Genomic DNA, 16603 nt, shown 5'->3' with positions numbered 1-16603 from the left:
CGAGCAGGAAGAGGATGTGGTGTCACCCAATTAGGAGGTCCCACTTTGCTAAGCCCGTCGGCGTAGTCGGCAGGGCTGCACGGGAGTGGATTTCTGCTTTGTCATTCTGACTCTGGCGACCGGCCCGCCCGCTCCGAGCAGGGCGTGGCTTCTGGTGGCCGCGGGGAGCCCGCCACCCTTTCCCCTCGCTTTGCAGCAGTCCGCAGCGCCTCGGAGCGGAAGGCTGGGGGCCGCCGGCCAGAAGAGCCTGGTGCCCCGGCGCTCGGGGTCACAACAGCGGTGGGTTCGCGGAAACCGGGCAGAGCTCCGAGCCTCTGGGCTGTGAGGCCGGAGACGGCGGCAGCCTCCTGCCGGGTGCGCTTTGGATCGCGGAAAGAGTGGATGGTTTGAGGTGTCTGAGTAGGGGTGAAGCTTTTCTAAGGCGGCGAGCTTCTTGGCCGCGTTCACTGTTGCGCGTGGGTCGGTGAAAGCTTAGCCTGGGGTGGGTGAGACCGGCCGGCCCCGGTCGGCTGGTGGCTTCCTTCCGCTAGGTCTAGAGACCGTGTGCAGAAATGTGGAAAAATGAGTGTTTGTATCGTTCCTTGCTGCACAAGTATCGGAACGTAGATGATAATGTGACGAGTAGACTGACAGATCCTCGACAGCACTAAGGGAGTATCACGATTGAAAGAGGTCTCTTAAATTTTCGCATCCTTTAATCCCCGGAAATCCTGGGCTGGCAAATCGTCTGTATCTCCCTGGGGAAACCGAGGCTCCGAATCACGTGACTTGCTCCAGGTTCCGAACCGGGACAGCTGCGAGGGGGACCCAGCGCGTGTCTCGCTGTATCAGTGCTGGGCAGTGCTGGGTGGCGGTGAAGAGGGTGCACGGCACCCCCTGGACTTTCTAGCCGCTTGCCCTCGGGTGAAATGGACCCGCTGGGACCTCCTTCAAAAGAGCAGTTGTGGAGATGAAGTGTGGCTATGTGCAAAGCCCCGAAGAAGTGCTAGCTGCCATTATTGTCAGTCAGCCGCACTTCTGAGTGTTGGTGTGATTTCTGTCTCATGAATGGGCCTGATGATGTTAGAGTAACTGGAGTCTATTTTTAATCCCATCAGTGACTCACTTCTTACCTGAGTTCACCCGTTTGTAAAATTGGGCCATTAGCTCCCGGCCTGTCAAGCAGGGTGTTGCTGTATGGCTTCAAGGTTCTGAAATGAAAGCTCCCTAAGAGGGCAGAGTGTTCCTAATTTTGCCTCGTGGTTTCAGATTTCAAAGAAAACTGGGAAGTTGGCTTTTGGCATTCTGTATAGATGCAGAGTTCAAAGGCAGATTACATCGGGAGGCGTTTTATAGAAGCGGAGAGGCTTGTCCTAAGCCTCTTGTGCGAGGCCGGAGTGCACTGGGGATTGACCAGGATTCGGAACGCCTGCTGGGGCGAGGCGGCCAGTATTTGAGCGCGGCCGGCCCCCGGGCGCCGGGCGCCGGGCGCCGGCCCGAGGCGCGGCGGCCAGCGCGCGCAGGTGTGCGGGGAGCTGGGCGGGGGCGGGGGGCGGCGTGCGGCGGGGGGCGGCGTGCGGGCGTCCTCGGGCGGCGCGGTGGGGGACGCGGAAGCCCCGCCCCTGCTGCGCACTTCCCGCCGCGGCCCGGCCGGCGGGGCTGACCCGCGCCCCTCTCTGCTTTTGTGCCGCAGAGGACGCCAGGGGTCTGGAGAGAGCGCTCTCGGAGCTGACCTCGGAAACCGAAGTGCCCGTGGTGTTCGTGAAGCGGCGGAAGATAGGCGGCCACGGTCCGACCCTAAAGGTAGGTGGGGGACATTAACGTTCTTTACCCGCCTGCCCTGGGAATGAGCTGGCCGAGCCCGCCGTGCTCGCGGCCCTCCCTTCAAGGTCAGGGTGGATGTGAACGAACCTCCACACGGAGCATGTTCTTAAAAACGACAAAGAAGCACACGGGCCGCTCACGTGTCGATGGGAGTTGATGAGTCGGCGGGTAGATGCAGAGCTGGGGAGGCTTGGAAGGGAATATGTAACTTTTCATCTTTTAAAACACGTGTTCGGAAAATTTGTTTCCTTCTACTTTGCCTTCCTTTGCTCCTCCTAATCAATCTAGATAACTTAAAAATACCCAGCAGCAGTGTAAACTGCTGAAAGTGAGGCGTTTGGAGAAGTACTGAGAAAAGGGCGTCAGGAAATGCCTATCTTCGTTCATCCCTGATTTCTCTTTAATTCTCTGGGAGGGAAACCCAGAAGCCCCAGGCTCTGGGGAGAGCAACCTGCAAGCTTCTGGAGTGAGCTCATTTCCCTTCAGGTATCTCTTTTCTAGCCCAGAGTTAACAATTGGGTGGAGGAAAAGGAGAGAAAGAAGTCTTTCCTTCGGCTGGTTGCAAGCACCTCCCTTAGGACCAAGTACGGTGGGGTCGGGTGGATGGGTCTGGCTATGGCGCTGGCAAAATGCTTGGAGGTGGGGTATGTTTAGGAGGATACCCAGCTTGGACGATGTTCTATACCAGGTGTGGTTGGTTACCAGGTTAGAAAGCCTTATAATCTCATCCCATTGATAAATTTGCCTTAAATTTGTGATTATCTTTTTGTCCTTGTCTGTTTGTATCCATGCAGTTTTTAAGAAATGGAACTCATACATGAATATTGCCTTCTTAGAAGTAAACCTGAAGCCTCCCTTAAATGTAAAAATCTACTTAGATATGTGTGCATTGAGGAAGAATATTAACAATTTATTTGCATTTTTATTTCTTCTAAAATTTTATATTCTTCTAAAAGAATCTTATTTACCATTTTTTTAAAGATTTTATTTATTTATTTGACAGAGATACAGACAGCCAGCGAGAGAGGGAACACAAGCAGGGGGAATGGGAGAGGAAGAAGCAGGCTCCTAGCGGAGGAGCCTGATGTGGGGCTCGATCCCATAACGCCAGGATCATGCCCTGAGCCGAAGGCAGACGCTTAAACCCTGTGCCACCCAGGTGCCCCTTACTTACCATTTTTGAAGAATGGGTAATGGAATAGGAAATGCAGATAGACTTCAAAACAAATAGCAACATAATGGGAAATAAAGGATAAAAAGGCTTTTAGCTTGATTTAAAGTGTAGTGTATTAGTCAGACCTTAGTTTGCAAGTAAGATGAGACAAAGGTCTGTTCATATTACTTTCTGTCTGATTGTTCTGTTTTCTCCACCTGTGTCATACATTTGCACTTAAAAAGTTATATGGGCATTTGACCTTTATATAAATTCTACAAATGGTTCTGGTTTTAGCATCAGTGGGAGTAAAAAGAATCACTGTTTTTATAAGCTTTGAATCCACTTTATTGGTATAATCTGATGTTTTCAATCCATACGATTGTAGTTAATTTCAAACATTTAATGAGATGAAGTGCCAAGATTGAAAAGTATACCATCAAGTCATAATTAAAATTAAAAAAATAATTTCACACATCTCTTTTAAGTAAGCTTACCACTCTACTTTGTATCATATATTTTTGGTTTCTAATGAGTAGCAAGAAATGGAAGAAGAGACACAAGGTAGTAAGGACTACTGATTGGAAATGTTTGTGAATTTCCAGCTGTTGCCCACATTTGGGGCTAAATAGTGGGTTCTGAATCTTTAGGGAACCTTGGGTTTGAGTGGAGAAAGGCATTTATTTAGTGGAGAATTGAGGGTTTATAGGATTAGTGTTAAAATCCTAAAGTCCACACCTTAAAAAAAAGGTTAAGATTTTATACTTTAATTGCAACGTAAATAGGGGAGAGGGAGCGCTTTTAAAATGCCTGCTTTTCCTTTCTCCTCTTGTTTCTTCCTTTGTCCCCCGTTCTCCTTAATAAACACAGTAGCAGCAGCAGCAAAACCTACCTTGCTTTAAGGAAGTGTATTTCAAAAACTAGTGTGTGGGCCACCTGCACAGAATCCCCTGGAGTGCTTGTTAAACGTACACGCCTGGGCTTTACCTGAGGTCTAAAGTAAACCCTCTGGAAGGGGCTAGGATCTGCCTTTTAATTTATTTTAAGCAAGTTCTCTCAGATAATTCTTGGGATAAATATCACATTTGAGACTTACTTTAATGTATAAGGTAGTTTGGTCAAGATTGGTTGCTAAATAATTAGAATTGGGAAAATTGAGAGAAAAAGGGAAATGAATGAAAAAGTATTTATTGGCATACTTAGTGCAGGACATAATTAAGACTAATAGTTTGAGATAATAGTCTTGGGAGATAAGACTAAAACCAGCAACAGGGGACTTAATTTCTTCAAGGCAATAATAGGAGAGATGCCAGGCATAAAACAGTGCCTGACTGGCATCCAGGTGAATTATGGAGACAGTTGTGGGTGGAGCTCAGGTGTGATCCTGTTGGCTCTGAGGCTTGGGCCCCATGGTCCGTGACTATGTGGGTAGACACTAAAACAAAGGCAGGTCTCCTCCTTTCAAGCCTGGCTTCTAAAGTTACCAGAAACCAGACCCTTAACTAAATAGACATCAGGAAATGAGTGGTAATTTAATAACTCTCCAGCCATCCCCTTCCTTTTTTAATACTCTACCAAAATGGGCAGAAAACTTTATTTCTTGTGATTCTTCCCCCTGACATAATCCTTCTGGGGAGATTAAGGGTGTACCTGCTTTGGCCGAGAGAAGATTGAGGCCTGAGGAGAATGGAAGGACTGCTTTGAAGATGAGGGAAGTGAACAGACTCTGGCTGACCTAAGAAGGTAAGGGGTAAGGACTAATGAGATTTAAGAGGCCTGGATTGTTAGGACTGCAAGTAAATTTCTCTGGGGCTGATGTACGTAGTGAAATTTTTAGTAGTTGTGAATCTGTGTTGAGACCCCATGCCTCTTCCTCCCACTTGAGCTAAGTGACAACACAAACCTCCTTTTTGCTCTTCATCTGTTCTTTCACACTAGTGTCACTATTCTGCTGGTCCTGGCTTCAGATTGTCTCTGGCCTCTCCTGTCCATTCACTTGCCAGGGCCTGTTTCCCATATACATGCCCACTGCCTCTATTAACTTTTGCCCAGGCAGTTCCACGTTCTCATTTCCTCTTGCCTAAACTGCTTCAGCAGTCTCTCTCTCTTTTGATCTCCCTCCCCTTCCAGTCCATCTGCTGTTGGAGGCATCTTCTGGTTGCTCCTTCCCTGCCCTCGGATCTGCATGCAGGGTACAGTGCACACTCCTTAGCTAGGTATTCTGTTTTCTCGAGGGCCTGGCGCCCACCTGCTTTTCTGGTTATCTCTTGCTCTGCTCCCTTACCTACTGGCAGTGGGACTGTCGTTGCAGCCAGAGTCCCTAAAATTTCCCTCCTTTGTTCAGTTCTTTATTCCAGTTTCTGATTTATCTTCCTACTCAAACCGACTTTTCCAACTGCCTACCGGTGTTAGAGTACAAGGCCAGATTTGCCATTCTTTCCGGCGAATTCTTATCTCTGGAAAAGGAGGAATCCTGCCAATTATAATTTTTTGGCTTACATATCAAAAGTGGAGAGTTAGTCTTATTCTTTGTGCCTAGGATCCCATGTCTATATTAGAGTTCAGCAAATATTTAAACAAGCATGCCTATTAATGATATAACTATTTATTGAATGTCTAGTATACATTAGACTCTAAATGTTGTAATTAAATTTTGCACAGCAGTCCTGTGCAAAAGGGGGTATTACCTAGTTTTATAGATGAGAAAATGGAGGCCTTGGGAATGTAAGGAACATGCCTAGATTACACAGCTAGTTAAATGGCAGAACCAGGAATGGAATCCAGGCCTGTCTCTGAAGTTCACGGTGTTGTACTCGTACTTGCCAGCACTTGACTTTGTGTTACTTAACCATTGGGATACATCCCTGATCTCTCTCCCCAGTGTGATTGTGTGCTCATGATTCAGGCCTGAGCCCATGCAAATCTTGGTATTTCTAGCATAGCTCTGACAAATGGCATTCATCCATGAAATGCTTGCTGAGAGGGATTGCATTCCTCTGTGCCTAGTAAATTGTGTGTTCCTTTAGGACAAAAATTTATTTTTGTATCATGTGCGTGTGTGTTTGTGTGTGTGTTTTAACATCTAGTTTGCATTCAGTAAGGATTTGTTGGATGAATGGATGATGGTAGGGCCAGAGGACACTCACTTCAAGTGAGGTATTTAGCTACAAGTTGTCTAATTCTGTGAAAGTGGACTGTCTATCTGAGAAAAACCCCCAAGATATTCTGAAGAGATTCTAGGCAGCCTATGAACAGTTCCGAATTTTAAAGAGGTGTATGACAGCAGCTTTGTCCACCTTCATTGTCTTATGCAGGGGTGTCCAGGTCAGTTGAGAAGGAAGTCACAGTGCAATTATTTGGCTACTATTTATTGAGTGCCTGTGTTCTCAGCTTTGGGCTAGGTACTGTCTTTGCTCTCTGTAACACATCTACAGGGCGTGTGTGTAAATTTAAGATGTATTTGTCAAAAAATATTTGTGTATTTATAAAGAGTGACAACCACTCTGTGTGGCAGAGAAGACATCCAGTAGACTCATTTTACAAAGGAGGAAACTCAGACTCTGAAGAAAATCAGTGGGAACTAATACAACACTAGTTTTGCTTTGAGTCCAGGCCTCCAGTGTGAGTTCCTGCAAGGCTGCCACCTAAAAAACCACATAGCCAGTACCTTCCTCCCTGTAGTCTGTTGAAATGATGCTCCTGGTCTTGCTGACTTCTGAGGTGTGTCCTAAAAGAGTTGCTAATTGCTCTCGTAACTTGAAAGGTTCTATTTTCAACTCACACCCTTGTTTATGTTAGTTCTTGAGGCTTGGTAAGTCAGCCAGCAGCGGGTTTTCTGGTGTCAGTGAAGTGTATGACTTGGACCACAAAGCAAGGGTGGAGGCTTTATGTAATCTAAAGGATTTAAATGCTTGGGTCCACATTATTTTGTGGGACTTGACTGTCATTTTATCTTTTACTTCACTAACAATAAAGCCATGTTATTTGAATAGAACAGTTATTCGAAGCCTCTTTGGGATACTGTGTTTTTGTTGTTTTTTAAGGAATCTGCTGAAATCCAAGGAACCATTCAGGAGAATAACCTCAGACTCTTAATAGACCCTGCTTCAGATTATTTAACATAGTTTTACCTCTTCAAAGGCCTATATACACTTCCTTTAGTTGAAACCTTAGTAGGCTTTTAAGTTGCATTATATGGCAAATTTCTTTTCACTGTTATTAGTTATACTGGGGTATGTTCCTGTATTTCTCCTTATGGATTTAACCTTTAAGATATTTTTCTGTCCTAAAACAATGTGCAGGAGTGAGGCTACTGGTTTGTATACTTTTTTTCTATTTAGTTTCTAATGTTTATTAATTAATGTTTGCTATCTTTGGGATGATTTAGACTTACTAAGTACTCAGTAATTGAAAATATTATCAGATCTGTCCGTAATTCTCGTTCAATACTTACAGTAGCTTCATGGTGTGTAAGTAGTAGTATTCCCCCATTTCAGACAAGGAAACCAGAGGCTGAGCAGTTAAGCGACCTACCTAAGAGAACCCTAATAACTAATAATAGGTCAAGATTGGAACCCAGGTTTGCCTCCTCCTGCTGTCCATGGTTATTTAAAACAATATGTATCTGCCTTGATCATAGCAAAGTTTACCTTAAATACTGAAACACCAACCAAAGCAAAAAGTATACACACAATCATAACCTTAAAGGAAATTAAGATGAAAGAGAAAATATACCTAACATCTTGCTACTCTGACAAACCAAACTAGCACTTTTATCAGTAAGACTCTTCTCAGCTAAGTATTAAAGATACTGTGGCAGGATGAGGGGAGAGAAAATTGCTGTGAAAGAAGGAACAGAAAAGTTCAGGGAGGTAGCTAATAGCAGGATAAGCGTATCTGCTAGAGTGTGGGACTCAAACCTGATTGGCCCTTGGCTTTGGCTCAGAGGTCTCTTCTGTGCCCATGTTTTATAGATTAATCCTGCAGTAAAAATCCCACGGACCCTGTGTGAGTTCCTTTTTTAATTGGCCACAGAGAGGCCTTCAACCTGTAACATCCATCTCTTCATGTTTGTGTTGAACACTAGGAGTTGTGGGAGAGAGCCTAAGAGCTGGGCATGAATGAGTCTGAAGTTGGAGCAAAGGGACTGGAAAATAAAATAGAAAAAACTGAGGAAAAGAAGAAAGGAAATATAGGGCCAAGTTGAGCTCTTGGCAGCAATGCCTAAGGAGGAAAAGGGGGAGGAGAACTGAATTATCTTGGAGGCCAACCTGTATGTCATTGTTGCCTGAACTAGCCTTACTGAGTGAGGATGGTGGACTGTAGTGATGTCTTTGAAGTACTAGCGCATTTTTGCTTTCTGTTACAATCCATAGAGAAGTTGACCGGCGTAACTGAAATTTATTGCTGTTCCTTCTTTTTTTTTTTTTTTTTTTAAGATTTTATTTATTTATTTGGCAGAGAGAGGCAGCAAGAGAGGGAACACAAGCAGGGGGAGTGGGAGAGGAAGAAGCAGGCTTCCCTCTGAGCAGGGAGCCCAATGCGGGGCTTGATCCCGGAATCGGCTGGGATCATGACCCGAGCCCAAGGCAGACGCCCAACAACTGAGCCACCCCGGTGCCCCTGCTGTTCCTTCTTTTTAAGCTGCATTTATATAATTATGAGTAGTTGGACTTCAGGATAGAAAATCGCTCTTTAGTGATTTCAGTATTCACAAGTGTAGAAATCCCATTTTTTAATTGATTAAGGAAAATCATTAGACTTCAGATTTTTAGTTTGTGGCAACATTTAAACCTGTGCTCTAAAGGTAGAGTTAAAAAGGCAAAATATAACGCAAGTATGACTTTCTGAGGATGATATAAGTTACATGTTACCAAGGTTCTTAGGGGCAGGGATCTGGCTAGCATAGAATGAATGAATTCAGCACTGGAAATCAGTACTTAATAATATGATGCTTGCCTTGATGTGTTCTCTTGCTCTGAGCAAGTTGTGTGGGTTGTTATCTCCTGAGAAATCCCTGTGAATGGTGTTAGTAATACTTTATAAGTAGGTTGGGAGAATTAATTTATTTTTCTAAACCATTTTGAAATTCTTAGATGAAAGGCTCTGTATAGAGCAAATTGGTGTCTGCCTGTTTTCCCTCCTCTGAGACAGGAGAAAATAGGCACCTTAGGGTGGGAAGGTTGGCTTATCTTTTGGAGTTCTTTCATAAATTGCTTTTATTGAATTTGAAAAGCATATCCGAAGCTCCCAAGAACATGGTTACCTATAAAAGCAAACATTTTTGGTTTTGGAACTTGGAATTAACTGGGTGTTTTCGTCTAAGATTTAAAACAGATTTAAATAGTTTGTAATTGGCTAGACTTGGGAGGAAAAAATGGTCCTTTGGTGATACGGGGACCCTCCTTTGTTTTTCTCTTGCTTTTTCTTTATTCAGAGAAGAGTTACGGTTGACTTTCTGAAAAGCAGTGAACTTTTATTTTCAGTGTTGGATCTGTTTTTTCCCCACTAATCTGTGAAATTAATCATTTGTGCCAAATAACTTAGAGTAGGTGCTGGAACAAAGTTTCTCATCTGTATTCATTTATACATTCCAATGTGCATACTCAAACGTATCCTTGTGAAAACAGCTCTGCTTGGAAGATTTAACACCAGATTCTTGCTTTAGAGAAGTTCAGTCTAATACAGCAGGATAATATATATGCATGAATAACCATAGTGTTTTTGGAAAATGCACATTTCCCCCCCCCTGAATTATATCTCTACTTAAGAAAATTATGGTGGGGGGGGGTGCCTGGGTGCCTCAGTCACTTGGGCTTCCAACTCTTGATTTTGGCTCAGGTTGTGGGATGGAACCCTGCTTGGGGCTCAGCGTGGGTCTGCTCCCTCACTGTCTCTCTCAAACAAATAATCCTAAAAAAATTGTGGTGGATGAAGAGTAATATAAATAGTTTAGAGAAATTTAATACTAAGTTGTGCTGTTCATGCATTTGCAAGAAACTTTGTGCTAAAGACAAGGAAAATGAACCAGTCTAGATGCATAGGAAGGAATGTAGGGCTAATTTACTTCCTGGTGCCTTGAAACCCGAGTTGACAGGTACAGTGTGGTGTTCCCTCTGTTTCACCCCCCCCCCCCCCCCCCCCCGCCTTAAAGGGGCATGTGTGGAAGTGAAAAGCTTTTGATCTACTGGGTTGAGAGTGCACTTCATTTGTTCTCTTTAAAAACAGAATGTATTCCTCACTGTTCCATATACTTTGCTGCTTGTAAGACTGATGAGCTAAGCCCTTTGTTCCAACTGTATGTGAATTCCCAGTGAACTAGTGGGTGAATTTTCCAACGTAGTCACTTGATATACAGCATTCGCTTTCATAGCCTTATATCGGATTGTGTTTAAAATCTTCATAGCCTTAATCACCTTTCAGGGTTCAGATTTATCTCCATTCAGAGTCTGTGGCCTTTAGTCTTTGGCAAGCTTCCAAGTAAACCGCTCTTTTGCAGAGAGTGTACCCACTTTATTCTTCCACCCTTGGGTAGTGGAGAACCAAAGGTCACTTGGGTAATGCGCGACATTCCCCCACCTCCGTCCCTGCGCTAGCTCATATACTCCCTTGCCTGGCGTCTGCCTCCTCCATTGGTTGGAAGGGGTCTGGCTTTTGGGAGCCGGTGAAGGTAATTAACCTAATATGCATTTGTATAATGCAGAATGAATTCCAAACAGCCACCTTGCAAATGAACCCTGAGAATTCGGCCTGTTTGTGGTGGACATTCTGCAACTCACCATGCTTGGCTTTATGGGCAGTTGACAACATAGCCAGATTTGGTTTTCAAAAAAACAAAACACCAAAGACCCTACCTTTTAATCATAGTAAGAACGAAAAACATAGGTTGACCTAACTGCAGTATGTGACAGCAAATGTTTTAAAGCGCAGGATCTTTAGCCCCCAACACCCCCCCCCCAATTTTGGCATAAGATTTACCAGGTATTTCTTTGAAAGCTAGATGACACTGTCAGTAATTGCTAAAATAATAGCTATCGCCTGAGCAGGTATTATTCCAGTGTGCAGAAGGGGCCTATTATTGCGTGCGTTCTGTGCGCCGCAGTGAGCTGGTTGCGAAGGCGCAGGGGCTGTGCTCCGCGGGGCGGGGCTGCCGGGAGCCGGAGTGAGCTGGGGGCGGGGCCTCCGGGCCATCGCCAGTGCGCATGGGCGGACATCCTCAGCTCCGACAGACCCCCTTCAATTTCCGCTGTTGTCGGAAGCGTTGCGAAGGCCATTGGCTGACTGTCAGCTGAGTGTGCTGGTCGCCAAAATGTCTGATGAGAAAGGTTCCCTGGGGGGACGCGTAGAGAAAGGAGAGGTGCCATTGGGGACCATCGCTGCTAGTGCGTACTCTATGAAGCAGGCGGATGTCGAGGAAGAACCGATGACGGTGGAAGTGGCGGTGGGGGCTGATGCCTGCTCTGACGACCTCAGCTGTGGGGAGGCCGACATAGACCCCAGTCTCCTAGGGCTTGCGGATGACGAGGAGAAATGCCGGAAAATCCGCAAGCAGTACCGACAGCTCATCTATAACGTCCAGCAGAACCGTGATGACATAGTGAACACTGCCAGCGACTCATTAACCGAGGCTCTCGAAGAAGCCAATGTCCTGTTTGATGGAGTGAGCCGAACAAGAGAAGCAGCTCTCGATGCCCAGTTTCTTGTTTTGGCTTCTGATTTGGGTAAAGAAAAAGCAAAGCAACTAAGCTGTGATATGAGCTTTTTTAATCAAGTAGCGTTTTGTGACTTTCTGTTTATATTTGTGGGTCTAAACTGGGTGGAAGATGATGAACATGGTGAATTGAGTGGCTGTGATGATAATATAGCTCTTTCCTTCTGGGAGACAGTACAGAAGGAAGCAACATCCTGGATATTGCAAGCTGAAACATTTCACTTTATTTTTGGCTCATTCAAGTCCAAACCTTCTGCACCAAAGCCCCGACTTGAACACCACAAAAAAGCTCACAAAATGGAAGAAAATGGGGATATGCCTACAAAGCTGAGGAAGCTGGACCTGAGTAATAATCAAGAAGCAACAGAAAAAGAAGTAGAAAGAATCTTGGGATTGTTGCAAACTTACTTTCGAAAGTATCCTGATACTCCCGTGTCCTATTTTGAGTTTGTGATTGATCCAAACTCTTTTTCTCGTACTGTGGAGAATATATTTTATGTTTCTTTCATTATAAGGGATGGTTTTGCCAGAATAAGGCTTGATCAAGACAGGCTGCCGATATTAGAGCCAATTAATATTAACCAAGTGGGCGAGGGAAATGATCCCAGTTCTCATGGCAGGAAACAAGGAGTTATATCTTTGAGTTTACAGGACTGGAAAAATATTGTGGCAACTTTTGAAATTTCAGAGGCTATGATCACAAACTCATACTAGGGATTTTTGTTCTTAGTATAGGATGCATTTTGTGGCTTTTCTAAAGTTCTCAAAATGGAGAGTAAAGTCAAGCAGAAGCACATAATTGTATTTCATGTAAAGTGAAAAAGTATTTTCAAAAACACCAGAAATTGTTTTCCTGTGCAGTGTGCTTTTTGGTGGTTTAAGATTGTCATGATCTTCTGTTATTAAAAATTATTCACTGGCATGTTTGTGGGAAGATTTTTTGAATGCCCTTTAAGACTTTATCAATAAAAATCAGCTCTGAATTTCATAAGAGGCATTTGATAATTTACCAAAAATCAATTTTGTGGTGCTGTGATACTGCATTGCTTCCTCTGTTACAGGGAATTTTTATGGGGCTTCTGAAAAATGGGGCTCCTGACAAATGGGGCTCCTGATAAGGTTGGGGGAAGAGTGGGGGTGGGTAAAATGGTCAAGAAAGACTTTATCCGTAGGGCAGTGAATAAGCAATGTTTATACCGTAAAAAAAAATCTAAATGTCATGCTTCATTGCAAGGAGGACTCAGTAAGATTAATGAATGGATGCCCATATTCTAAATAATTTCTCCTGTGATTAAACTTATCTACTGTAGAGATATTCTACTTTTGCTAGGTGAGGCATCAATTAAGTGCATGCTGAAAGGTGAGTAGGGATTGGCCAAAGATAGGAAAGGTATTCTAGGCAGAGTAATAGGGAGGTCAAGTATAAGGAATTGTGAGAAATTACGGCACCAGAGGATCATGAGATTTTTTTTTTTTTTTAAAACGATTCCATTTGAATGTTAAACTGGGCAAAAATTGAATTACCTTATCTGTTAGTATCCTCAGAGGTAGAAGATATTTTTGTCAGATTATTTCAAACACAAAGCCAGTTATAGTCTTTATCTACCTGGTTAATTTCTTCTCTAGCCTCTAGTTTCCAAACACTTTCTAATCTGTCACAGAGTGACCTTCAGAATTAGTGGCGTTTCATTATATGAATATCCCCAGTTTAATTTTATGTTTCTTATTGCAGCTTTAAATGCCTGGTAATGATCTCTTTATACTGAAATACATAATTAACTTACCTAAATGTTCTTTACTTAACCGTAAAAGCTTTTTTTTTTCCTTTTTGTTGCTTGCATTTGTTTTAAGGTTATAAATTATGACCTTATTTTGAGGTTATGCCAAAAATTTGCGTCTTTAAGAAAACAATTTTGAAGAGCATGCCTAGCTAGATAAGCTGCTTTTCTTTCTTCTTCTTCTTCTTTTTTTTAATAGGCTCCGTGCCCTATGTGGGGCTGGAACTCAGGACCCAGAGATCAAGAGTCACATGCTCTACTGACTGTGTAGCCAGCCAGGCGCCTGTAGGCTACTTTTCTTGATCCCTATAGGAACTTAATTTTTGGTAGTAGTGGATTTTGCCATTAGGCATGATTTGGCAAATGGATAAGTATCTGTTTTTCATTGAAGTAACATAAACTTCTCTACTCTCTAGTGTGGTACAGGGAAGGGAAGTCCAAAGACTAAATAAATGACATTAAGATTGACAGGAGCAGTCTTAACGTATGTGTGGGGAAGTTTCTCTAGGAATAGTTGAGGTTTTTAAGCCAAATAGAAATTTCTCATGAAAGTTGTTCAGTTTTTTTCATGTGAAGGAATGCTAACCCTCCTGATGTCTACCACTCTTTACGGTCATGGGAGTATCATTTGGTCTCGCTGATGCTCACCTTAGCCGGTCTCTCCCAACCAAGTTCCTTGGGTTTTCCAGAGATTTGTCATTAGAGGAAAATAATTCCTTGGTGGCAACAGGATCCTGCCTCCCTTTTTTACTCATCAGCGGATTGCTCTGTTAAATGCCCTTCTCTTTACTGAGGGTATTGGAAACTTGACTAAAAGCATTAATAGAGCATGTACAAGTTTAGGGGGAAGGTAGTTTTGGGGGCCTTCTCTAAAGTAGCTTTTTAAAATTTTTTTAAAAGATTTTTATTTATTTGAGGGAGAGAGAGAGAGAACCAGCAGGGAGGAGGGGCAGAGGGGGAGGGAGAAGCAGATTCCCCACTCAGCAGGGAGCCCGACCCTGGGATCATGACCTGAGCCAAAGGTAGCCGCTTAACCGACTGAGCCACCCAGGTGCCCTAAAGTTACAGCTTTTAACATATAAATCATGGTGACCACTTGTCTGTATTTTTTTACTGGTTGTTGTGACACCTCAGTTGCCTCAGCACTCTGAAATTAAAGTGACTGCTTTCTTTGAAGAAAAAAAAGAATTGACTGACAGATAATTACAAAGATAGGTATGAGCCAAACTGTAGATCTTCTGTTTTCCCAGTAATATAATTAGAGTGGCTTAAATTTCACAGGTTCAGTAAAATCAATTGAATTTTGGAAGAATATTACAGAAAAAAATTTTAACTAGAACTTTGTGTAACAGAACCACTTTTCTGATCAAAGTACCTGGCATCAAATCCTGACTAACATTCTAGTTAGAGACTTTGGGCAAGTTATTGAACCTGTAAACCTTTGGTTTTTGACTTGCTAAGTGGGAATAATACCTGTCTCTTAAGTTTACAATAAGGATAAAATTAGAAAATCTATGTGACAAGTAGAGTTGACTTTTGAACATGAGGGGATTGTTGATACCATCCCTCCTGCACAGTCAAAAATTCAGTACTAACTTTTGACTCCCCCAAATCTTAGCTAATAGCCTGCTGTTGACCAGAAGAAGCCTTACTGTTAACATACAGTCAGTTGAAATGTATTTTTTGTGTTAAATGTGTTCTATACCATATTCTTACAATAAAGGAAGCTAGAGAAAAAATACTAAGAAAATCATAAGGAATGGGGCACTTGGGTGGCTTGGTCGGTTAAGCGTCTAACTCTTGATTTTGGCTCAGGTCATGATCTCAGGGTCAGGCTTGTGCTCAACACTGAGTTGGCTTGAGATTCTCTCCCTCCCCCTCCCCCTCAGCCCCTCACCCTACTCTCTCTCTCACGGGCACACACTCTCTCAAATCAATAAGTAAAATCATAAGAGAAAATACATTTATAATAGTGTATTTATTGAAGAAAATCTGTGTAAGTGGACTGCATTTCACACCCATGATGTTAAAGGGTCAACTGTTGTTTGAAATGTGAGTTACTGGGTATGGTATTGTGAGAAAAGCAAGAGCTTTGTAATCGTTTTCTCCTGGGTTCAATTCCTTTTTTTTTTTTTTTAAGATTTTATTTATTTATTTATTTATTTGACACAGAGAGAGACAGCCACTGAGAGAGGGAACACAAGCAGGGGGAGTGGGAGAGGAAGAAGCAGGCTCCCAGTGGGGGAGCCTGATGTGGGGCTCGATCCGGAACACTGGGATCACGCCCTGAGCCAAAGGCAGACGCTTAACAACTGTGCCACCCGGGCGCCCCACTCCTGGGTTAAGTTCTTGACTCCTCGGGCAAGTTTCTTCATCTCTAAGGACCTCTGTATTGTCATTTCTGAGCTGGGAATGACATTTGCTTGGAAGACCGTCGTGAGGATCAAACGGGATCGTGTCTGTAAAGCGTCTAGCACAGTGTCTGGCTCATTGTGAGCACACATGTTAGTGCCTCACTCTCAGGGTCAGAAATTCTGTGCTGCCACCTCCTTCGGTGATGACATCTCTGTCATGGCTCATTCACTTTAAGTCAGGATATGACTTTCTCATGCTTTTGCCTTCGCTTGAGGGACTCCGTTACCAAGCGATTGGCATTGGCACTTGTTAATTTACTCAGCAGTTGCTTGAGTGCTTGCTGTACCAGACACTGCTCTAGGCACTGGGGAAAAAGTGGAGGACAAAATTGACCATCTCTCATGGGATTTATAATTCAGTGTGTGTACTGGTGTCCTTTTGCTGCTGTAACAAATTACCAACCTTTTAGTGGCTCAAAACAACAGAAATGTATTATCTTACAGCTCTAGAGGTTGAAAGTCTCAAATCTGTTTTTCTGGGCTAAAATCAAAGTGTCAACAGGGCTGGATCTGCTGAGGCTCTGAGGGAAGAATCTGTTTTCTTGCCTGGTTCAGGTTTTGGAGGCTATCTGTATTCCTTGATTCCTAGTCTCTTCCTCCATTTTCAAAGCTGCCAGTGCGACCTCTGAAGTCTATGTTCACATGTACTACTGTGGTGAAGTCTCCCTCTGCCTGCCTCATGTAAGGATATGCTCATGTGTTAATGGAGTGGCAAGGAACAAAAGGAGAATGTTGTTTGGGAACT

General features: G+C 43.6%; 2 protein-coding genes across 6 annotated transcripts in view; both read left to right on the top strand.

Moving 5' to 3' along the window:
- Positions 1 to 16603, top strand: part of TXNRD1 (thioredoxin reductase 1) — a 188624-nt gene that overhangs the window by 46561 nt on the left and 125460 nt on the right. For 3 of the 5 annotated variants that reach the window (XM_087868798.1, XM_087868794.1, XM_045780056.2), the window contains one exon: positions 1673 to 1782. In XM_087868798.1, the coding sequence (XP_087724924.1) occupies positions 1673 to 1782 (110 nt within the window). Of the gene's footprint in view, positions 1 to 123; positions 355 to 1672; positions 1783 to 16603 lie in introns of those variants that run through there. The other 2 variants (XM_087868797.1, XM_087868796.1) reach the window with 2 other exon arrangements.
- EID3 (EP300 interacting inhibitor of differentiation 3) lies at positions 10090 to 13149 on the top strand. The gene has a single exon (XM_045780058.2). The coding sequence runs from the start codon at positions 11265 to 11267 to the stop codon at positions 12378 to 12380; it is 1116 nt and encodes a 371-aa protein (XP_045636014.2). The 5' UTR covers positions 10090 to 11264; the 3' UTR covers positions 12381 to 13149.

This window comes from Ursus americanus, chromosome 17 (genome assembly GCF_024610735.1).
Source record: "Ursus americanus isolate L20-20 chromosome 17, mUrsAme1.1.p, whole genome shotgun sequence".
In the NCBI taxonomy this organism is placed as follows: domain Eukaryota; kingdom Metazoa; phylum Chordata; class Mammalia; order Carnivora; family Ursidae; genus Ursus; species Ursus americanus.
Note: the sequence above shows the minus strand (reverse complement) of the source record. Positions and strands in the feature narration are given on the sequence as shown.

Bases quoted from the DNA above. Each gene is read 5' to 3' on its own strand.
- EID3 (XM_045780058.2), top strand. From the start codon at position 11,265: ATGTCTGATGAGAAAGGTTCCCTGGGGGGACGCGTAGAGAAAGGAGAG.